The following is a 25,124-nucleotide window of genomic DNA, read 5'->3' as shown; positions in this document are numbered from 1 at the left end:
CCAGAAATTCAAGCCAGAATGAAAAGAGGATATATAACAATGCTATCATTTTGGATGTCAGATCTTGGCTGAAAGCAGAGAATACCAGAAAGATGTTTACCTGTGTTTTATTGACAATGGCATTCAACTGTTCGGATCATAATAAATTGTCGATAATGTTGCAAATAATGGGAATTCCAGAACACTTAATATTGTTCATTCAGAATCTTTTCATAGACCAAGAGGCAGTTGTTCAAACAAAGCAGGGGGATACTGCAGGGCTTAAAATCAGGAAAGGTTTGCATAAGAATTGTTTCCTTTCACCATACTCAGTCTGGATATGGAGCACATAATCTGAAAGGACTGGACTATAAGAACAATGCTGGATCAGGATTGCAGGAAGACTCATTAACAGCCTCAGATGTACTGATGACACAGCCTTGCTTGCTGAAAGCAAGGAGAACTTGAAACACTTACTAATGAAGATCAAAGACTACAGCCTTCAGTATGGACTATACATCAAGAAAACAAAAATCCTCACAACTGGACTAATAAACAACATTATGATAAAATGAGAAAAGGTTGAAATTGTCAAAGATTTCACTTTACTTGGATCCAGTCAATATCCATGGAACCAGCAGTCAAGAAATCAGAAGACATACTGAATTGGGCATATCTTATGCAACAGCTGTCTTTAAAATACTAAAAAACAAAGATAACAGTTTGATGACTAAAGTGTGCCCGACCTAAGCCATCGTGTTTCAGTTGCCCCATAAGCATGCAAAAGCTAGAACATGAGTAAGAAAGGCCAAAGAAGAATGGAAGTATTTGAATTACAGTGTTGGTGAAGAATGTCAAATAAGCCACAGACTGCCAGAACAACAAACAAATCTGTGTTGGAAGAAGTATAGCCAGAATGCTTCTTAGAAGCAAGGAAGTTGAGACTTCATCTTACATACATAGGACATATTATCAGGAAGGACTAATCTCTTGAGAAGGACATCATGCTTGGTGGAGTAGAGGGTCAGCAAAAAAGAGGAAGACCTGCATTGATGCAGTGTCTGCAGGAAAGGGCTCAAACACATGAACAATTGTGAAGATAGCACAGGACTGGGCAATGTTTTGCAGTGAGTTGGAACTGACTCAATGGCACCTTACAACAACATTCCCAAATTATTTTCTTAGCCTCCTAAATGGTCTTTCTTGTTTTCCATATTTCATATCAATTCTCACTGCATATACCTGTTAGTTATTTTCCTCAGCCTTTACTTTTATGATACCATTTTCAACTCAAGAACCATCAATGTCCCCCACCCTTTGAATGCTTCCTCTTCTAATAGAGTCCCTCATTCTAATGAACAGGGTTCCTCACTGTCTCTCATACAAATGTTATTCCTTAAAGGGTCAGATGTTGGCTTGTTTCAAACAACATAAAGCAAAGTAAGGGGAAATGTTAATATTTTAGAGTGTAAAAAACCATGTCACCAAAATAAGTAACAGTTTGGAGTTTATGATTTGAATATATGAATCTTTATATTCAGTATGTCTTTAATGCAGAAAATTCAGAAGATGTCTGTAATACAGAGAATGAATATCTCTTCATTGAAAAGATGAACATCTTCAATTATGAATATCTGAGTGACAAGGAAGTACATAAGTATTTGTTCCCTTGTAGATCTATTATGTAGTATTTGTTCTTTAGGCACCTAGTGTTTTTTCCATTTAATCTGTAATTAATGCTCTTTGTTTTTTCAGGCTTGAACACGACAAGCTGTCCTGGGAGTCCAAGGCCCAGACAGAGGTCCAGCATCAACAGAAAGTCTGTGATACTCTACAGGGGGAAAACAAAGAACTTTTGACCCAGCTAGAAGAGACTCGCTACCTGTACCACAATTGTCAGAATGAACTAGCTAAGTTGGAATCAGAACTTAAGATTCTTCAAGACCAGTCAACTGATTTAAATAACTCTTTAGAAAAATGTAAGGAAAACAAAGAAAATTTAGAAGGGATCGTAAAGCAGCAAGAAGCTGATATCCAAAATTTTAAGTTCAGTTATGAACAGCTAGACACTGATCTTCAGGCCTCCAGGGAACTGACCAGTAGACTGCATGAAGAAATAAACATGAAAGAGCAGAAGATTATAAGCCTGCTTTCTACCAAGGAAGAGGCAATCCAAATAGCTGTTGCAGAACTGCATCAACAACATGATAAAGAAATTAAAGAACTAGGAAACCAGCTGTCCCAGAAGGAAGTGGAGAACCAAAAAGCTGTTGATAAAGCCAATCAACTTGTGGAAACACTGAACACCATCAAAAAGGAAAGCATTCAGCAGAAGGCTCAATTGGACTCTTTCGTTAAATCCATGTCTTCTCTCCAGGATGACCGAGACCGCATAGTAGGTGACTATCAACAGCTGGAAGAGCGACATCTTTCTGTCATCTTAGAAAAAGACCAACTCATCCAAGATGCTGCTACTGAGAATAATAAGCTTAAGGAAGAAATTAGATGCTTGAGAAGTCATATGGATGATCTCAATTCTGAGAATGCCAAGCTAGATGCAGAATTGATCCAATATAGAGAAGACCTGAACCAAGTGATATCAATAAAGGACTGTCAGCAAAAGCAACTCCTTGAAGCTCAACTTCAGCAGAATAAGGAACTGAAAAGTGAATGTGCTAAATTAGAAGAAAAGCTCAAGGAATCTGAGGAAGCAAAGGAGGCTCTGCAGAGGTCCTCTAATGCCCTACAGGAGGAGAAACAAGGCTTATCTAAAGAGATTGAGAGCTTGAAAATATCTCTGTCCCAACTACAGGGACAGATATCAGCCTTGCAAGAAGAAGGCACGTTAGGAATATTTCAGGCTCAATTAAAAGTAAAGGAAGAAGAAGTGCAGACGTTAAGTACTACCCTTTCTTCCTCTCAGAACAGAATTACAGAACTGCAAGAAGAGTTGGTTCGTGTTCAGAAGGAAGCTGCCAAGAAGGTAGGTGAAATGGAAGATAAACTGAAGAAAGAACTAAAGTATCTTCATCATGATGCAGGGATAATGCGAAATGAAACTGAAACAGCAGAGGAGAGGGTGGCAGAGCTAGCAAGGGATATGATGGAGATGGAACAGAAATTATTCGTGGTCACCAAAGAAAATAAAGATCTCACAGCACAAATTCAGTCATTTGGGAGGTCTATGAGTTCCCTGCAAAATAGTAGAGATCTTGCCAATGAGGAGCTTGATGAACTGAAAGGGAAATATGATGCCAGTCTGAAGGAGTTGGCACAGCTAAGAGAAAAACAGGGTCTCTTAAGCAGAGAGAGAGAGGTTCTTGTTTCTAAAGCCACCTTTCCAAAGGGCTTCACTGAGGATAACCGCTTGTCTAACCTGGAGAAACTTAACCAACAGCTCCTCTCCAAAGATGAACAGTTGCTTCACTTGTCCTCACAACTAGAAGATTCTTACAATCAAGTGCAATCTTTTTCCAAGGCTATGGCCAGTCTACAGAATGAGAGAGATCACTTGCTAAATGAGCTGGCAAGATTCCGCAAGTCAGAGGAAGGGAAGCAGTGGTCTGCAGCCCAGCCTGCGGCCAACCCAGCTGAAGTACAGAGTTTGAAAAAAGCCATGTCATCACTCCAGAATGACAGAGACCGACTAGTGAGTGTTTCTCTCTTTCATATCTACATTTGAGAAGTTTTAAATCTTTATTTAAATTGATCCTTATTTCTATACTCAAACTCAAAACTCACTGCCATTGAGTTGATTCTGACTCATAGCGACCCCATTGCGTTGCCGAAGTGGTAAATCTTTATAGATGTAGATTGCCATCTACGTCTTCCTTCTGTGGAGCAGCTGGTGTGTTTGAACCTCCAACCTTCTGGTTAGCAGTCAAATGCCTTAGGCACTATGCCGTCCAGAGCTCCTTCTATAGAAAATAATGAACTCCTGGATATTATTTGGTCAGTCAGAGACAGGATTATCTCACAGGTTCTGTTTGGTCTCAGGGAAACACACAAACATTATTTAAATTGCTTTAAATCTTCTATTACTATTATTTCCTCTACACAAAATTCTCCACTGGTTATAGAAGGACTAAATAATGGAGAATTGTTTTATGTATTATTTGTAATACACACACATAGACACACACACCTACACCTACCAATGTGTAGATGTTTCCAGAATTTGTTATAGTTTAATTGAAAGATAGTTTAGGGATTACTCAGTGCCTTCTTAAAATGATGGTTTAGCAATCTGGTAAAATTAGGAGTAGAGAGAACTCAGCTTGTCTCATATCAGCTCAACCTTAATTTGAGTGTGTTGTGTGTGTGGGCGGGGAGTTACATGTAAAGGTTTGTTTGAGTAAGTTTAATTGATAATTTAGTAGTTTTATTTGTAGGCTGAGGCTGCCACTTCCCTTTTAATAACTTTTTTTTTTTTTCCAAGCAGGTAAAATTTTATTGCTTTCAATATAGCATCCAGGAATTTAATTTAGATCTTTTTCAGAAAACTTTCAGGTCATCAAGATTCAGAGACAAAAACTAGAACTGTGTGATTAAAGCCAGATTGTCAGGGCATTTGACTTTCTGACTTATTGTGTTCATGTACTTTCATAATAGTCTCAAACTCTGCCAAGGCCATGGCTTTGTAGGAAACTAGACCAAATGTGCAGTAAATGGAGCTTCAAAGCATCATATTTTCTATTTTAATAAAAGATCCATGCCTAGGATCTGAAATTTTGGGTTTTTGTTTGTTTGTTTGTTTGTTTTGATTTGTATTTTGCTGGAAGTCCATTCCTGGTACTTTCTTTTTATTATTAATTTTTAACTTTCTTTGTGTGATTTGGGTGAAAGTTTACAGAGAAAATTTGTTTTCCATTCAACAGTTCATACACATTTTGCTTGGTGACATTGACTGCAATCTCCACAATGTAACAGCTCTCTTCCCACTTCAACCCTGTGGTTATCTGTTCTCTGTATCTTTCTTTCCTATGCATTCCTGCTTTCTGAGCTTTCTCTGTGAGCAATTGCTGCCCTTCTGATCTCCCATGGTTGATTGTCCTAAGGAGTGCACCTCCCTGGTATAATTGTTCTCCTCATAGTTCTGTGTGTTTTTTGGCTGAAGGTTAAGCCATGGGCATGAGTTCAATTCCAGGCCCAAATGGTTATCAGGGACCATAGTCTCAAGGGTTTCACCAGCCTGTATCAGACCAGTAATCCTTGTCCTCTTTCATGATTTTGAATTTGGTTTCCTCATTTTTCTCACACTCTACCCAGGGTCTCCAGTTTTGATCTCTTGCCAAGTGGTTGGCAGTGGTAGCTGGGTGCTATCTAGTCACTGGCCTCAGGGTCATGTATGCCGAGGTTCCATGGGCCACTAGTCTCTTGGACTAATTGTTTTCATGTGTCTTCGATTTTCTTCACTCTTCTTTGCTCCAGACAAGAGACAAATATTTGCATCTCAGATGGCTGCTTATAAGTAAGCTTTTAAGACCCCAGTTACTACTCACCAAAGTAAGATGTAGAACAATGGTTTTTTGTAGTATGTTGTGCTGATTGAACTTCATGTACCCCATGACCATGCTTCCAAACCCAAAAAACTCGCTCTTTCAAGATGTTTGGTTGTGGCTAAGAAGTTATCATAACTTTCAGTCTCTCTCCATTGAGAATAACATTGGCTGTTGGTTTTGTGTACAAGTCCTTTATTATATTATGGAATTTCCCTTCTTTTGCCATTTTGCTGAGAGTTTTGATCAGGAATGGTATTGAATTTTATCATATGCTTTTTCTGCATCAGTTGATATGATCATGTGGTTCTTTTTCTTGGATTTATTTATGTGACGGATTGTGTTGATTGTTTTTCTCATCCTTATTGAACCATCCTTGCATACCTGGTATGAATCTCACTTGGTAATGGTGTGTTATGTTTTTGCTATAGGATTGGATTCTATTGGCTAGGATTTTCAAAATTTTTGTGTCTCTATTCATGAGGGATTTGTTTTGTAGTTTTCCTTTTTAGTGGTGTCTTTGCCTGGTTTTGGTATCAGGGTTAATGCTTACTTCATAAAATGAATTTGGAAGTATTCTCACCTTTTCTATGTTCTGGAATAGTTTGAGTAGGATTGGTGTCAGCTTTCCTCTGAATGTTTGGTAGAATTCTCCAGTGAAGCTGTCTGGTCTAGAAATTTATTTATTTATTTATTTATTTATTTATTTTGTAGTTTTAAAAATTTTATGACCTGGTCAACTTCTTTTTTTTTTACAGGTCTGTTCAAATTTTCTACAGCAGTTTGTGTTAGTTTTTTAAGTAGTGTGTTTCTAGAAACCTTCCATTTCTTCTAGGTTTTCAAATTTGTTGGAGTACAGTTCTATCCTGATACTGTCCTTTTTCAATATGGTTGGTTCTGTTGTGATGTTGCCTATTTCATTTCTTTTTTTTTGTTATTTGAATCTTCTTCTCCTGTATTAAATTTTCCCGTGGTTTGTTCATTTTATTAATCTTTTCAAGGAACCAACTTCTAGGATTTTTTATTCTTTTTTTTTGTGATTTGGGTGAAAATTTACAGAGCAAATTCACTTTCCATACAACAGCTCACATTCACTTTGTCTCATGATGTTGACTACAATTTACCACACATAGCTCCCCTCCCACTTCCTCCCAACAATTACCTCTCCCCTGTGTCCATCCCTCCATGCACTCCTGCCCCCTGAGCTGTCTCCCTGTGCATAAACAGCCCTTCTTTCTCCCATGATTGATCTCTCCAAAGAGTCTATCTACCTCAGGTAAATGTTCACCTCATATGACTATCTTTTGTTTGGCTGGAAGCCACAGGTATGGGTTCAATTCCAGACCTGAAGAGCAGCTAGGGGCCATAGTCTCAGTGGTTCCACCAGGCTGTATCCCCCCTTTTTTTTTTCTCAAATGATTTTGAGTTTTTTTCCACATCGTTCTCCCTCTCTATCCAGGATCTCCTACATAGATCCCCCTCCGAGTGGTTGACAGTGGTAGCCAGGCATCATCTAGTTCTTCTGGTCTCATAATTGTATAGGCTGCAGATAGCATCCTGTTAGGTTTTTTTTATTCTTTCTATTGTTTTTCATTTTCTGTTTCATTTATTTCTGCTCAAATCTTAACTACTACTTTCTTTTCTACTGGTGACTGTAGGCTTCAGCTGCTTTTTTCCTAATTGCTGAAGATGTTGGATTAAGGTAAAATTTTTAGTTTTTAAGATTGTTGTTCTTAGGTGACATCAAATCATTTCTGACTTATAGTGACCCCATGTACAACAGAACGGAACACTGCCTAGTCCTGCCCCATGGTCACGATCGTTGCTGTTTGAGCTCATTGTTGCAGCCACTGTGTCAATCCATCCCTTTGAGGGTCTTCCTCTTTACCGCTGACCCTGAACTTTACCAAGCATGATGTCCTTCTCTAGGGACTGGTTCCTTCTGATAACATGTCCAAAGTATATGAGATGAAGTCTCATCATCCTCACTTGTAAGGAGAATTCTGGCCGTACTATCCCAAAACAGATTTGTTTGTTCTTCTGTCAGTCCATGGTATATTTAATATTCTTCACCAACACTATAAATGAAAGACATCAGTTCTTCTTTGGTCTTCCTTGCTCGTTGTCTACCTTTCACATGTGTATGAGATGACTGAAAATACCATGGCTTGGATCAGGTTCACCTTAGTCATTAAGACGACATCTTTGCTTTTTAGCACTTTATTTATTTATTTATTTGTAGATAATATTTTTATGCAATCATAAGATGTGAGGCTATGTTTCCATTGGATTTAGGAAAATAAGAGTTTACCACCATCACATGTAAATTTAATGAATCTATGTTAATAAGCAATCACTGTGTAGTTTAGATTTTTCCCAATTGCTTCTTTCTTTCTTTTTCTTTCTTTTTTAATTTTATTGTCCTTTGGGTGTAAATTTACAGAGCAAAATTTGTCTTATATTCAGCAGTTCATATGCATTGGATTTCATGCCCTAATTACCATCCCCAACCATAACAAACTCTCCTCCCTCCCATCCCTGTGACTACCCTCTCCCTGTGCCCTTCTTAGCTATGCACTCCTGTCTGTGCTGTTTTCCCTCTATGTGAATGCTGCCCCTCTGGTGCCCCATGACCAATTGCTCTAAGGGTGTATCTCCCTAGAGTAGGTGGGTACATCACCATAGGGTAGGTGTTCTGCATGTAGATCTTTCTACTGTTGGACTGAGAGCCAGTCCATGGGAGTGAATCCAATTCTGCACCTGAAAGGTAACCCTGGGGCACAGACTTAAGAGTTCTACCATACTCTCTCTGACCAGTAATTCTGGTCATTTTTGTGCTTTTGGATTTTGTTCCACATTTTTTCTCCTACTTTATCCAGGATCTCCAGTTTTAATCCCTTTCTGAGTGGTTGGCATTGATAGCTGGACACCGTCTAGTTCTTTCGGTCTCAGAGTCCATCATATCCTTGGAATAATTGTTACCTTTGATTTTCTTCACTCTTCTTTGCTTCAAATGAAGCAGTTTTACACTTTAAAGAGAGCTGTTACAGCAGATTTGCTTAATATGTTGTTTGATTTCTTGACCGCTGTTTCCCTGGGCATTGATTGTGGATCCAAGTAAAATGAAACGCTTGACATCTTCAGTCTTTTCTCCATTTGTCATGATGCTGCTTATTGGCCTAGTTGTGAAGAATTTTGTTTTCTTGATGTTGAGGTGTAATCCATACTGAAGGCTGAAGTCTTTGATCTTCATCAGTAAGTGGCTCTGTTTTCAGCAAGCAAGGTTATGTCATCTGTGTATTTCACGTTGTTAGTGAATCTTACACCAATCCTGATGCTGTCTTCTTTCATAAAATACTTTTTTTTTTTGACAATAAATGCTATATGTTCCTCTTCAATTTGTCACGCCAAACATAGTAGACAATATGATTACCTGATTCAAAATGGCCAATACAAGTTCACTTCAGCTCACTATTACCTGAGATCTCTATCTTCAAGCATTCCATTGTATTAGCCTCAGTAAAAAGATCACTTTGTCTAAGTAGAGTCTTGCGTAGATTTTTCTTTTCTTTTCTTTTTTTTTGTAGGTAATGTGTTCATTCATATTATGCTATATATGGAGAGTTTTACAATTTGAACCAAGCACCTTTTTCAGCTGTTATTTAGGCATCTATGGAGTTACATATGTTTATTATGTTTTAAAAATAATTTTAATAGATTTCCACTCACTTTGTCCTAAGTGCTTGACTTTTTATCAGTTGTTCAGATTTCAAATGCAAAAGCTTATCTCCATCAGGACAGCAGGTGCTTCAATACTGTAATTTATGGCACCTTGATGTTGATTAATTTCTAAGTCAAAATATTTAACCTGGTGGCAGACAATGGGCCTCTCGAAGAGTATGAAGGGATGGACACTGGGAGGAGGTAACTATGGGGAGGAAGTGGGAGGGGAGCTGCTGCATTGTAAATTTTGGTCAATGACATGAGACAAAGTATATGTGAACTGCTGTATGAAAAGTGAATTTACTCTGTAAATCTTCACCCAAATCCTAATAATAAAAAAAAAAAAAAATATTTAACCTGGGAGGTGTTAGGATGGTTTGTGAATTAACTGTTCAGTGATGTTTTACTATTGTAAACAATAGGCATTTAACCTTATGTGTCACAACCCTGGTTCCACACATTTTTGTCTGTTAAATATTTACAGACCAAACTACATTTTATTATTATTATTATTTCTCTGTTTCCATAACTTAGTAATAGTCTTCTGTTTTTGTAGCGTCATAATTGTCTGTGATTTTATTCCATTTAATCATCAGTGTCTATCATTTCTTTATTTACAATGCACCTCAAGTCTTTTTCTTTCCCATCCTCAATGTGCTAGGATAAATTCTTAACATCTTACCTTTAAACTAATTTAAGTAGCATTCCTCCTCCCTAAAACATTGTATACACCATTGCCCAGTAAGTCTTTCTGAAACTCTTACTTTCTTATTATTGTACTACTCAAAACCTTTTAAAGTTGTAGTTCTAAAATAGGCTTTGTATTCAAACCTCTTAGTCTAGCATTTCAGACTGTACAGTTTATCCTTACCTTTCTTCCCAGTCTTCCCTTTTACTAGTCCCCAACTTACACTGTTCATTCTAGCCAAAATGATCTACTTACTATGTAGTAAACTTATCCAGTACTTCCTACTATGTCATATTACCATCCTCTCAGCCAAAATGTCCTTCCAGTTGTTTTCCATTTTAGTAAATATTTCCCATTCTTTAAAGGTCACCCCAGAGTACAAATCCTCTAGTTACATTTCTTGATTGCTGGCTTGTCTATTGCCATTTCTTTATACTTCCCTTGCACATATTTTTCTTATTACTTGTTATGTGTGTCTTTGTGTGTCTATGTATGTTTAACTTCTGTATACTATTTCTTATTTCTCCAATTAGATTTCAAAGTCCTGGTAAGTAAATGTTGTGTCTTATACTTTTTAAAAAAAAAAAATTTCCCATGGTATTTAGTATAGAACTAATCATACGGTAGATAATAATTGATATCATTCTCTATATTTGTAGTTGTTAGAAAAAGCACCATTGTTTTCTCCATTGTGTAAACTGTCAGGTTAGGAGGTATGAGAAGTTTTGAAAATTGAGACTTTCACATCTGCTGTGAAAAAATCATAAACCTTAAAAAAAAAAAAAAAAACAAACTCATTGCTGTCAGATCCAACTCATTGCAACTGCTCCTTGGGTTTCCGAGGCAATATCACTACGGAAGTAGATTGCCCAACCTTCCTTCCAAGGAGTGGCTGGTGGGTTTGAACTGTCAGCCTTCTGGTTAGCAGGCAAATACCTTAGGCACTGTGCCACCAGAGGTCCCTAGAGTATAAATTACATGAAGGCCTGACAGTCGAGCATTGTGACACAAGATCTGCTGCACTCTGTTGATGCCCTTCTGCTTCTAAATGTATTATTAACTGTCCATCAACTCTTATTTTCAAAATATCTTGTTCTCAGTCTTTCTTATGGACACTGAAGTTTTTATCAATCACTGGTTTCATATGGGATAAGTATGGAAGATAACTTATTTCAGCCTCTGTCAGTATATGTTAGATGTTGACCAGAAGTTTATCACCTTTGCCTATATTACACTCCTTTGCCCTCAGAATACCCTAGGGATGATTTAGGTCTGAAAGGGGCTTGGCTTACTTTGGTTTACTTCTTTACTTGGTTAGGCAAGAAGAAGTTACCTGAATAAAGTCTGAATGTACAGGTGGTGGGAAATTAGTGCAGGGGATTTTACTAGGGCATTTTAAACTACTCTACAAACATTCCGCAGTTTTCATATCTACCCAGACTTCCATAAGACTTTCTCATAGTCAGATGGAGCACTTAGAAAATCTCTGCCTAAAGGCTGGAGAATGAATCTGTGGGGAGTGCCTGTGTTTATTTATACTCCTTTCATTCTGAAAATGACTTGTAGCATATGAAGATAGAAACAGTTTAATAAGATAAAACAGAATCACGCCAACTGGGAAGGAAGAGAAAATGAGGAGAGGAGAGAAAAGACTAAACCAGGAGTAAGGTCAATGTCCCGAGGAGTTGTCACAGTGTCCTGTACATTTTGTTAGAAATATCAGCTGCTAATTTCTTAGCTTTGTGGTAATCATCAGAGAATCAAAACCATGTACATGAATTTAGGAAAAAAAGAAAAGAAAAACAAACCATCTGCTCAAGACCAAGAGTAATTATTATGACATGCATGTTCTCATGAAAGTACTGTTTTTGTGAAACAACATTCTTCTCTACAATAAATATAATAATGTGCTTTATAGGGTTTTTGTTTAGTCGTCCCTTGATGTAAGCACAAAGGAACTCTGGTAGCATAGTGCCTAAGGCATTTTACTGCTAACCAGAAGGTTGGTGGTTCAAACCCATCAGCCACTTTATGGAAGGAAGACTAGGCAATCTGTTTCCGTGAAGATTTACCCAATGGGGGTTGCTATGAGTCAGAGTCAACTCAATGGCAGTGAGTTGTTTTGGTTTGATTTAAGTGCATAGCAGAAGAACTATGCACAATTCACTAAACGTACCTCAACCAAGGCATAAAATGCAGTCCCAGACACCCAGCTCTCTGATGATTTGATCTATTTCAGTGATAATGTTTATAGAGTTTCTACACTAGAGGAGTGAGTGGACTGCATAAAAAATATGTTTTTGTTTTAAAACAAAACTTTCTATGTGTGTTTATGTACATAATACATATGTATATAAAGTTAAAGAAACACATACTTTAAGAATCATTAAATTCTACAAGGTTTAGTGAGAAAAATAAATAGCAGCACTCCCAAACCTACTTCTCTTTCAGTCTTTTTAGCTCATACTTTTGGTATTTCTTCAATATCTTAATATCATGCTTATATTTCATTTTGACATTTCATTCTTTGCATTAACTGTTGACTGTCCATTATGCTAACATGAGAGTTTAGCTCTCTTTATTCTCTCTGCTTCCAGAGTATATATGCACATTTTCAACATAAAAACTATCCCCCATTCTCCTTATGTGATTTAATTTTAATTTTGGTTAAATCAATATTTGGTGGTTATATTTTTACAACTATGAAATGCTATTAGAGCTGAGATGGATTGCTTTTCTTTTTTTAACATCTTTCTAGAGTTTATAACTGAGTTTTTGCTTTGTTGTTATTGTTACTTAGTTTTCTTTGTTCTTACAAATGTAATTTAACCCCAGATTTACTGTCAGTTCTCCAGTCTCCTCTTCAAGAGGTTTATTTACATTAGATACTCTATCAATTTCATCATCACAAAGAAAATTTTCATGAACTGCTCCTACCTGAACCAGTTGCCTTGTATTCCTAGGACACAATTTTCATCCTAGAATGTTTCCCTTCCTCATCCTAGAGCTTCCCTCTACCTCTCTCCTATATTGGACCTTCTGTTTCTTTTCTTTTGTGTCGTCCCCTTTTTTTGTTTTGTGCTGTTATTTCAGTAGAAAAAATCATTCAGTAGCTTCCCAAAAAGGTACATAATAGGCAGATTTATTGAAAAGATCTTTGTATTTCTCATACTTCATTGATAGTTTCCCTGGGTATAGAATTCTAGGTTGAAAATAATTTCATCTCAAAATTATGACAGCACTGGTTTCTTTCAGTTTGCATTGCGATTCAGAAGTCTGAAGCTATTCTGATTCCTGATTCTTTATATGTTCTCTGTTTCTTTGTTCCTCTTTCCCTCTCTTCTTTCCCCTCCCCCTTTTCACAATATAGAGAATCTTTTTGTCCTTTATGTTCTGACGTTTCCTACTAATGTTTTTGGTGTCAGTCTGTTTTCATTCATCATGGTGACTCTTCCTTTAAACTTAAGAAGTCATGTATGACAAAAAAATTCTTTTGAATTATTTTTTAAAATATTTTTTTTTCCATTGTTATCTTTTTTCCTGAGTATCTTACTATTTAAATATAGAACTTTCTGAATTGGTTCTCTAGCTTTCCTGCCTTTTCTATTCTTTTTGCTATACTTCAGGGAGATTTTCTACTTTGTTCTTTTGATTCCTATGTTGACATTTTCATTTTTACTATCATGTTTTTAATTTCTAAGGACTTGTTTTTTTCCTTATCCAAGATATATTTTTGTCGCTTATCTGTCCAGAGATAGTTGTGGTAGTTTTGTTTCTTGGCATTTTCTTATAGTGCACTTCTCTTTGTAATGTTTTATTTTTGCTATAATGTTTCTAAATTCTAATAGTCTCTCTTGAAACTTTGCATAATTATATTCTTTCCTCTGCTAATTTCTGATTTTTTGTCTCTGAGTCTCTGTCTTTGATGTTAGTCATTCTTCAGGTGAGGGTTAATCCTTTGTGTTGTGTTCATATTTAAGGTAGAATCTAAAGAGCTGATGGTTGGGACTTGCCAACTGTGCATTCATTGCAGTATGATCTTACTGAGCTTTGTGCGCAGTCCCCATGTTGGTACGGTCAAATTTTCTAGTGAAGTCATTTTATTTACTATCTGGAAAGTAAAGCCCTGTGTTCCAGTTTTCTGTAAGATACATAGGAGAAATCCTTCAGTATTCAGAAAATACCCATTCATTCACTTGATCACCTTTGCTTTAGCATATACCCTTAATTTCACCTGTGTCTTGTGTTTCATAGTCCAGAGACACTTCTATTTTACCTTCTCCAGAGGATTAAACTAATTGTTTTGAGGGTGATGAAAAGTATGGAGGTGAGGAGAGGATCTAGGAATACATTCATTTCTTAAACAGCTTTCATCTAATCTCCTCATTTCAGCTACCACCTCCTCACACTCCCATCACCATCTTTTCCAGAAGTACCTGGTGCTGTTAATTCCTGAGCCTTTTGAAGATTCTGCAGAGTAAGTCCAACTGGTTCTTGGCTATGAACATTTATAACTACCACCAGCTTCCCAGCCACTGCCAGCTTAAGATTCAGCTTTCTCAGATCTGTTAAGTCAGTTACTATGTACTGATCATCTGTTCAGCTTCTAAAATTTTGTTGTTGCTGACTGTTCTTCCTGTTCTTGTGTTTCATGCTTAAAAAAATAATGCCTTTTCTGTAGCTTTAATGATACTTCTTGAGTGGGGAAGAGATGTGTGTTTTGGTTAACTAGTGCTGCTCTGACAGGAATATGCCACAAATGAGATGCTTGAACAAGCAGGAGTTTATTTTCTTACAGTTTGGAGTCTTTAAGTCTGAGTTCAAAGTGCCAGGCTCTAGGGGCTGGGTGAAGACCTCTCAACTTTGGGCTTCAGCGCTGTCTCCTGCTCCCAGCTCACTGGAGCTAGAGGCTTCTCTTCACTCAGACAGCTGCTGGCTGCTGAGACTGACAAGCCCAAGGTTGACAAGTAAAAAGGCACAGTCTCGATGTTACCAAACCACAAAGCAGACCATGAATTTAAGTCCATTGAAAGTCTCAGGGTCAGCAGAGCATGGCAGGCTGCTGAACAATGACATGGCTACATGCAGGGTTCAAGCATACCATAAGCTTAGTGACCATTCCCAAACCTGTTCCTTATATACAGGAAGTAAACCATATTCCTAAAGCAGCTACTCAGCTACTTATGGTAGATCCCACTATGGACTTGATTACCAATCTCATCATGGGGAATAACTACCACCAGCTGCCCAGCCACTCAACCAGGCCCAGCCAAGTTGACACACAAACTTCACCACCACAATGTGTGTGTTCAAGGCTTCCCTCTTTGTCCAGATATCTTGCAATTATTTCTTACTACCAACCTTTTAATAAGTGTTGGAGTTAAAAGTTTGAAGATATATTTGGAATGTAGATAAGTAGTTTTAAAAATTGAAGACAAGTCTATCATTATCATTATCATTATCACTAACTTATTGAAAGCTTACTATATGTAAAGTGCACTAATTTTCTCATTTAATCATTATTGTCTCATGAGGGAAATACTGTAATTGTGTTCATTTTATGAGTGAGGGAAATTAAAACTTAGTGGATATGAGGAACATGTATACTGTTACACAACCTAGAAGTGGCAGAATTGTCTGACTCCAGGACCTAAGTGCTCTTAACCACTGGGCAGCACTGCCTGCTTTTATAATTAACATCAGCTAAGTTAGAGTTAAAGTTCATATCCACATAAGAAAGTAAGAAAGCTTAACTAGGGCACATCTTTACACTTCTAGTTCTAGGGAGTTATCACTCACAAAGAAGCTGTAGGTCCCATGTCAGAGTTATAGATCTGAAGAAGGTTTAGGGTAGCAGAGAGCAGGGATAAAAGTTTCAGGAATGATTAGGCCCATGGTCAGCTGCATAATGTGATTTTCACCAACCGGGTTGCATGTATTTCACCATTTTAGAGATTCATACCGTAGTGATATATCAGTGGACTGTTAGAGGCTGGTAGTCTGTTGTGCTGTCTAACTTACAGACAGTGCTCAGGTTAGGAATGAGATTAGTTCCTAAGTGTGTCTTTAAGTCAAATTTGTAGGTAAGTTGGAACAGTTCTTATTTAGCCTTACTTTAATGCAAGAAAGGGAGCTCTGGTGGTGTAGTGCCTAAGGCATTTGACTGCTAACCAGAAAGCTGGTTGTTCAAACCCACCAGCCACTCCTCAGAAGGAAGGTTGGGCAATCGACTTCCGTAGTGATACTGCCTTGAAAACCCAAGGAGGGGTTGCTATGAGTCGGATCCAACTCAACAACAGTGAGTTTTGTTTTTAGTGCAAGAAAAGGCTTGAACAGCCTTTTCAGTGATTTAAAAGGTGTACATGCAGCACATGAAGGTAATTGTGATGAAGAATTGTTGGGAGTAAGGGTTGGTTCAATCATTTCAAAGGTAGGTCAAATTACATAATATTTACAAGCAAGTAGTGATTTGTAACTGGGGACAGCCTGCACTTAGCAGGTGGCTACTAATGACTGATAGCTAGGTGAATGAGATGAGAAGTGATAATTACCCTTTTGCTTTTCCTTTGGTTAAAGCTGAAGGAATTGAAGAATCTGCAGCAGCAATACTTAAAGATTAACCAGGAGGTCACTGAATTACGTCCACTGAAGGCTCAACTTCAGGAATATCAAGATAAAACAAAAACATTTCAAATTATGCAAGAAGAGTGCAGGCAGGAAAACTTCTGGCAACATGAGCTGCATCAGCTCAGGTATGATAATCTCTCTTCTCAAAGCTTTTCTTTCTTTTTTCCTTCTTTTTGGCTTTTCATTTTGAATAATAGATTCACAGGAAGTTGCAGAAATTGTACAGAGAGCCTGTGTGCTCTCCACGCAGTTTCCTCCAGTAGTAACATCTTACATAACTACAGTACATTATCAAACCCAGAACATTGACATTGGTACAATCTACAAACCTTATTTGGATTTCACCAGTTTACATGCATTCATTTGAGTATGTGTGAGTTATGTAAAAGACAGAAAGAAAAACCAGGGAGCGCACTACTATGTCATTCTTTGATTCCCAGGGTCCCTAATTTATCGGCCTTCTTCCTTCTACCTTTCTGAGTCTTCTTGTGTTTGTTTTATATATAATGCCCACAGTTCTTATATCTGTGTAGTAGAAGGAATAAGGAGAAATTCATATATGTACTCTATCTTGTCAGGAGCCTGAAATTCACCTTTTCTTTTTTAAGAAACACATCAATAACAGTATTGATATGGCACTATCATGGCAGGAAGAAAGTTGAGATAGAAGCTTTAATTCTGGCTTTTTTGGTGTATGTGTGTGGTTCTAACAATTTAAACCAAAGAGAAAAAGTAAAGAATGGTCCTGTTGTTACAATCTCATTGTTGGGATATTATTGCTGTTTAACTTAAGATGGTGTGTGCTACCTTAATAAAATCAAATCCAAAGTTGTTAAGGTTTGGTACCTTGTTGGCAAGTGCAGCTATCAAGTAGTACCTGCTTTGTCTCTGACAGCAAGAGGCAGAGAATGCAGAGACTACAAAGTGAAGTGTGGATTTCTATCCTGTTAACAAAGGGCTGTCAAGATGACTGCAAAAAGGACATGGCGGCAGTCCAGTCGGGGAGAGAAAATCACCATCAGCAGCATCAAACAGCCCAAGGCTGTTTCCTATAAGGCAGAGTTCAGACATGCTGCCACCCTCCAACCTTTTTACCAGTTCTGACACCAACCATCCCTCTCACAGTGGCACTCTTTACTTCTTTTCTGGGTTTGATAATTCATTGCAGTGGCCACACTGAACTCACAGACAATACTCAAGATTATGGAACTTATTAAGGAAGTAACAGGTTACAATTCAGGTTCAGGAATGCTCAGCATACAATTCTTTGATCAGGATAGCCTCCCCTCTGCCGTCCCCACAGGCATGTCTCTCTTTGGCTCTTGGCTTTTGGCCTGGCCTCTGCCCTGCTTGGGCAAGTGTTACAAAGTTCATTTAGCTCTGCTGATTGCTGTACCCCAGTCTTCCAGCAAGCCTCCTGCCCGTAGCCACAACCGCTTCATCTCATGCCAGCTCTTGATTCTGCTGCTTCTCTGCCACCATCTTAGTGAGGGGTTCTTGGGTCCAAGGGCATACTCCATATCAGGCTTTCTCTTGATGCCAGTGAAATCCCCCATTTCCACCTCTGGGATGGATCATTTAAGGCTAGAGAATAGCATTATTGACCATTTCCCACATTAGGATTCTATACACTTTATTTGCATGGTCCCATCCCCAGAAGTAGTGATATTGAAGAATTCTAAGGACAAAATATTGAATGATGAAAGAAGCATCAATAGAAAATGGAAGGAATATACAGAGTCATTATAGCAAAAAGAATTGGTCAATGTACAGCCATTTCAGGAGGTAGCATATGATCAAGAACTAATAGTATTGAAGGAAGAAGACCAAGCTGCACTGAAGGAATTGGAAAAAAACAAGGCTTCAGGAATTAATGGAATACCTGTTGAGATGTTTCAATAAGTGGATGAACCACTGGAAGCTCTCTCTCATCTATGCCAAGAAATTTGGGAGACAGCTACCTGGTCACCCAACTAGAAGAGATCCATATTTATGCCCATTCCAAAGAAACATGATTCCACAGAATGTGTAAATTTTCAAACAATATCATTAATATCACACACACGTATAATTTTGCCGAAGATAATTCAAAAACTATTGCAGCAGTATTTTAACATGGAACTGCCAGAAATTCACGGTGGATTCAGAAGAGGCCATGGAACAAGGGATACCATTGCTGATGTCAGATAGATCTTGGCTGCAAGCAAACAATTCCAGAAAGATGTTTACTTGTGTTTTATTGCCTATACAAAAGCATTCAATTATGTGGATCATAACAAATTATGGATAACATTGAGAAGAATGGGAATTCCAAACACTTAATTATTCCCATGAGGAACCTGCACGTAGACCAAGAGGTTGTCATTTGAATAGATGAAGAGGATACTGAATGGTTTAAAATCAGGAAAGGTTTGCGGTGGGATGGTATCCTTTCGCTATACTTACTCAGTCTGTATGATGAACAAATAATCCAGGGAGCTGGGCTATATGAAGAAGAGCACAGTGTCAGATTAGAGGGAGACTCATTAACAACCTGTGATATTCAGATGACATAGCTCTGATTGCTGAAAATTAAGATGACTTAGAACACTTACTAATGAAGATCAAAGACTACAACCTTCAGTATGGAGTACACCTCAACATAAATAAAAGAAAAATCCTCACAACTGGACCAATATGCAACATAATAAATGGAAACGACTAAAGTTTCAGGGATTTCATTTTTCTTGGATCCACAATCAACACCCAGGAAAGCAGCAGACACGAAAATCAGATGACATATTGCAAGGGCAGATTTGCTGTAGAAGACCTCTTTAAAGTGTTAAAGAGCAAAGAGTCACTTTGAAGACTAATGTGCACCTGGTCCAAGCCATGGTGTTTTCAATAGCCTCATGTGCAAGACAATGAATAAGGAAGGGTGAAGAAGTATTGATGCATCTGAATTGTGGTGTTGGCGAAGAATACTGAAAATAGCATGGACTGCCAGAAGAACAAACAAATCTTGAAAGAAGTACGACCAGAATACTACTTAGAAGTGAGAATGGCCACACTTTGTCTCCTGTACTTTGGTCATGTTGTCAGCTTGGTAAAGTAGACAGTGATAAAGGGGAAGGCCCTCAACAAGATGTATTGATACAGTGGCTGCTACAGTGGACTCATGCATAGACAATATTGTGAAGCTAGTGCAGGACCAGGCAGTGTTTCATTCTGTTGTACATAGGGTTGCTGTGAGTCAGAGCCAACTCAACAGCACCTAACAACAACAACCTCCACAAAGGTACCATGTACCTTATTTACATTGTTAATAAGCTATCCAGTCCCCTTGGTGGGCCACAAGCACCTCACATTTGCATAGTTAAACCCAGTCATCTGGTGAGAGTCACAAAAACCTTGTCTAGAAGAGCCATAGTAAGTAATTCATTGCACTGCAATGACAATATCAATATAGTGTGATAAATAAGCATAGTAACATCCCTAAGAGAGCCCTTAATGTGTAGACACAGATTTATTCTTACACAGATCCTAGATAGGTATGCATGATGAATGAATGGATGGATGGATGGATGGATGGATGGATGCCATCAAGTCTAATCCAACTCATTGCACCCTTATGTACAACAGAATGAAACATTGACTGCTCCTTCATCAGCCTCACAATAGTTGGCATGCTCTAGTCCTTTGTTGGGTGTTTGGAGTGCCTGGGGACAGGTCGGGTAAGTGAGCAGGGCGCAGCAGAAGGTCGGTGTTTGGAGCACCCAGTGGCAGGCTGGGTGAGCAAACAGGGTACGAGAGACCTGGAAGTGGGCAGAGCAGTTTGGAATAGCTAAAGGAGACAAACTTGTCTGTCACTTTGTCATACTGTAGTGGCTTGCATGTTGCTGTCAGGCTGGAGGCTATGCCATTGGTGTTTCAGATGCCAGCAGGGTTGCCCATGGTGGACAGGTTTCAGCAGAGCTACCAGACTAAGGTGGACTCAGAAGAAGGAAGAAGCCATCTACTTCTCAAAGAATTGGCAAGTGAAAACCTTATGAATAGCAGTGAAACACTATCTGATGTGTTACTGGAAAACTTTATGAATAGCCCTGAAACATTGTCCAATATAGTGCCAGAAGATGAGCTCTTCAGATTGGAAGGCACTCAAATACAACTGGGAAAGAGCTGCCTCAGAGTAGAGCCAACCATAATGATGTGGATAGAGTAAAGCTTTCAGGACCTCCATTTGCTGATGTGGCACATCTGAAGATGAGAAGAAACAGCTGCAACCATCCATTAATAATCAGAACACAGAATGTACAAAGTATGAATCTAGGAAAATTGGAAGTTGTCAAAAATGAAATGGAATGCATAAAGATTGATATCCTAGGAATGAGTGAGCTGAAATGGACTAGTTCTGGCCATTTTGAATCAGACAGTCATATGATCTACTATGCTGGGAACGACAAATTGAAGAGGAATGGCATGGCATTCATCATCACAAAGGATGTATCAAGATTGACCCTGAAGTACAGTGCTGTCAGTGGTAGGATAATATCTATAAGCCTACCCAGAAGACCAGTTAATACTAATATCATTCAAATGTATTCACCAACCACCAAAGCCAAAGATGAGGAAATTGAAGATTTTTACCAACTTCTGCAGTCTGAAATTGAATGAATGTGCAATCAAGATGTGTTAATTATAACTGGTGATTGGAATGCAAAAGTTGGAAATGAAGAATCACCAGTAGTTGGAAGATATGACCTTGGTGATAGAAATAATGGTGGAGATCACATAATAGAATTTTGCAAGACCAATGACTTTATTTATTGCAAATACCTTTTTTCAACAACACAAATGGCAGCCATACACATGGACTTCACCAGACAGAGTACACAGGAATCAAATTGATTACATCTGTGGCAAGAAGCAGTGAAGAAGCTCAATACCTTCAGCCAAAACAAGCCCAGGAGCTGATTGTGGAACAGACCATCAACTGCTCATATGCAAGTTCAAGTTGAAGCTGAAGATAATTAAAGGAAGTCCACAAGAGCCAAAGTATGACTTTGGTAATATCCCTTCTGAATTTAAAGACTATTTACAGAATAGATTTGAAGCATTGAATACTGACCAAAAACCAAAAGAATTGTGGGATGACATCAAGAACATCATTGTGGTATAGTAAATTACATAGTGTGGCTTTTCTAGCCATAAGTCTTTGTAAACTCTGTGGTGGAATTTGCCACAGGCAACTGAGTAGCTCCTGATTGTTAACATTATCCTCTTGGAGTATTTCTGTTGACAGTGGCATGAAGCAATCTTCTGGAAAATTCTCTCTCTCTCAGGGGTATAGAATTCTGATGTTGGGATTGGTTAGTTTGGCCAGTGTGCCAGGCTCAAAAGGAGCTCTCCTAGGGGCACAAGAAGTCTCTCTGTCTGCTGGCTGAGAAAGATGTACTTCTGAGAGAAACACGCTCCTGAGAAGCACGCACTGCTGGGAGAGAGGCTGAGAGACACACAATGCTGAGAGAGAGACTGTTGGCTGAGAGACGGCAAGATGAGAGACTGAGCATGTTCCTGAACTTGAATTGTAGCCTGTTGCTTCCCTAATAAACCCCATAATCTGTGAGTTCTGTGCGGCCACTGCAGCAAATTATCGAACCCAGCAGAGAGGTGGTTGGTGCTGCAGGAAGAACAGTTGTTGTCAGGGTTGATGAAAGGGCTGGAGGGAGTTGGCATGTCTGGCCTCACAGCGATGGACCTTGGGCTACTGATGGTGATTCTGTCTTCCTCTTGTGGGGTTAGAGGAGGTGAAAGTATGTGACCTCCTTGCCCCTTTAGCAATCATCCATGAAGAAAGCAAAAGATCATTAAAAAGACAGAAAAGGAAGAAAAGACCAAAATGGATGTCAGAAGAAACTCTGAAACTTGCCCTTGAACAGAGAGTAGCTAAAGCAAATGGAAGAAATGACAAGATGAAAGAGCTGAACAGATTTCAAAGAGCAGCTCAAGAAGACAAGTTGATGATTACAATGAAATGTGCAAAGACCTAAAGTTAGAAAACCAAAAGGGAAAACCAAAAGAAGGCATTTCTCAAGGTGGAAGAACTAAATAAAAAATTAAGCCTCAATTTGCAGTATTGAAAGATTCTGTGGGTAATATATTGAATGATGCAGGAAACATCAAAAGAAGATGGAAGGAATACACAGAGTCATTGTACCAAAAAAGAATTGGTAGATGATCATCCATTTCAGGAGGTAGCATATGATCAAGAACCAATGATACTGAAGGAAGAAGTCAAAGCTGCACTGAAGGAATTGGTGAAAAACAAGGCTCTGGGAATTGACGGAATACCCATTGAGATGTTTCAACAAATGGATGCCATACTGGAGGCACTCACTTGACTGTGCCCAGAGATTTGGAAGACAGCTTCCTGGCCAACTGACTGGAAGAAATCCATATTTGTACCCATTCCAAAGAAAGGTGATCCCATAGAATGTGGAAATTATTGAGAAATATCACATGCAAGTAAAATCTTACTGAAGATAATTCAAAAAGAGTTGCAGCAGTACATTGACAGAAAACTTCCAGAAGTGCAAGCTAGATTCAGAAGGGGATGTTGGATCAAGGGGTATCATAGCTGATGTCAGATGGATATTGGCTGAAAGCAAAGAATACCAGAAAGATGTTTACTTGTGTTTTATTGACTATGCAAAGGCATTTGATTTTTATGGATAACCTTGAGAAGAATGGGAATTCCAGAACACTTAACTGTGCTCATGAAGAACCTGTATTCCAATGAGGCTGTCATTGGAATAGAACAAGGGGATATTGCATGGTTTAAAATCAGGAAGGGAGTGTGTCAGGGTTGTATCCTTTCACCATACTTACTCTATTTGTATGCAAATAATATGAGAAGCTGGACTGTATGAAGTAGAACGTGGCATCAGGATTGGAGGAAGGCTTATTAACAACCTGCAATATGCAGACGACACAACTTTCAGCTTGCTGAAAGCTAGGATAACTTGAAGCACTTACTGATGAAGATTGAAGACTACAGTCTGCAGTGTGGATTACACCTGAATATAAAGAAAACAAAAATCCTCACAACTGGACCAATAAGCAGCATCACGATAAATGGAGAAAAGATTGAAGTTTCAAAGACTTCATATTACTTGATTCTACAATCATCACCAATGGAAGCAGCAGTTAAGACATCAGAAGACTTATAGCATTGGGCATCTTTGCTGCAAAAGACCTCTTTGAAGTGCTGAAGAGCAAAGATGTCTCTTTGAATACTGAAGTGCACCTAACCCAGCCATGGTATTTTCAATCACCTCATATGCATGTGAGACCTGGACAATGAATAAGGAAGACCAAAGAAGAGTTGACGCTTTTGACTTGTGGTGTTGGTGAAGCATACTGAGAGTACCATGGACTGCAAAAAGAACTAAAAGCTCTGTCCTGTACAAAGTGCAGTCAGAATGCTCCTTGGAAGCAAGAATGGCCAGACTTCATCTCACGTACTTTGGTCATGTTGTCAGAAAGGTCCATTCTCTGGAGAAGGATATCATGTTTGGTAAAGTGGAGGGTCAGAGAAAAAGGGGCATGCACTCTACGAGATGGGTTGACACAGTGGCTGCAATGAAGGGCTCAGGTATATCAGGGATCATGAGGCTGGCATATGACCGGGCAGTGTTTCGTTCTGTTATATATAAGGTTGCTGTGAGTCTGAGATGACTCAACAGCACCTGACAACAAGAAGTCCTTTGCTGTGCCTGTTGTGCCAGTGCATTTCACTGAGGACCTCTCTCTTCCTTCCTGCCTTTCTCCAAACATTATATCCTCTTCCAGTCACTGATCCCTCCTGATGGGTCTAAAGCAAGTGAGTTGAACAATGTTCCATTCCTATCTATAAGGTTTTCATTGGCTAGTTTTTCGAAGCAGATCACTAGGCCTTTCTTCCTAGTCTTTCTTTGTCTGGAAACTCTGCTGAAACTTGTCAAACCATGCATGGTCCTTACAGTGTTGGAAATACCAGTGGCATAGCTTTTAGCATCACAGCAACCCACAAGCCCCTACAGTACAACAAACTGGTAGATAGGTGGTAGTATGTACTTTACTGACATGATATTTCAGAATAAACCTTAAGCACAGTTTATAGGACAGAATGCTTTTTTGAATCTCGTAATTTAAAGTTTATAGAGTAAAATTACATCCCAAACTTTTTATATTTAGCATCTTATGAACTTGCTTAAAAGTCAAAATATATCAAGGTCATTGCATGCAGTTGACAGCTTCCCCAGATACCACAAGAACATATTTTTAAAAAATTGAATAATGAAGATTGCAGAGATTTAAAAAAAAAAAAAAAAAGTGGGAGTTTTGCTCTTTGGAGATAATAATTTCTTCTTTCAGGAATTAAACCTCAAGCGAAAAAATAAATTGCTCCAAGGTTATGGTCATTGCTTGGTCACAGCCAGCTACCCAGAGGGACTGAGTAGTTGATCCTGCGGGCTTGGGACCATGGTCACAGGGGACATCAAGCTCAACTGGCATAACATACTATACAAAACATTGTTCCACCTACTACTTTGGCGAGTAGTGACTGGGACCTTAAAAGCTAGGAAGCT

General features: G+C 38.6%; 1 protein-coding gene across 1 annotated transcript in view; it reads left to right on the top strand.

Moving 5' to 3' along the window:
• The window catches only part of GOLGB1 (golgin B1), a 125,076-nt gene that overhangs the window by 66,749 nt on the left and 33,203 nt on the right, over window positions 1–25,124 (top strand). The window contains exons 13-14 of the mRNA XM_007943892.1: window positions 1,735–3,628; window positions 16,465–16,640. Of these exons, the coding sequence (XP_007942083.1) occupies window positions 1,735–3,628; window positions 16,465–16,640 (2,070 nt within the window). The remainder of the gene's footprint in view (window positions 1–1,734; window positions 3,629–16,464; window positions 16,641–25,124) is intronic.

Source organism: Orycteropus afer, unplaced genomic scaffold, assembly GCF_000298275.1.
Source record: "Orycteropus afer afer isolate SDZICR_OR568_19922 unplaced genomic scaffold, OryAfe1.0 scaffold00114, whole genome shotgun sequence".
Taxonomy (NCBI): domain Eukaryota; kingdom Metazoa; phylum Chordata; class Mammalia; order Tubulidentata; family Orycteropodidae; genus Orycteropus; species Orycteropus afer.
This window is presented reverse-complemented; position numbering and strand designations above follow the sequence as displayed.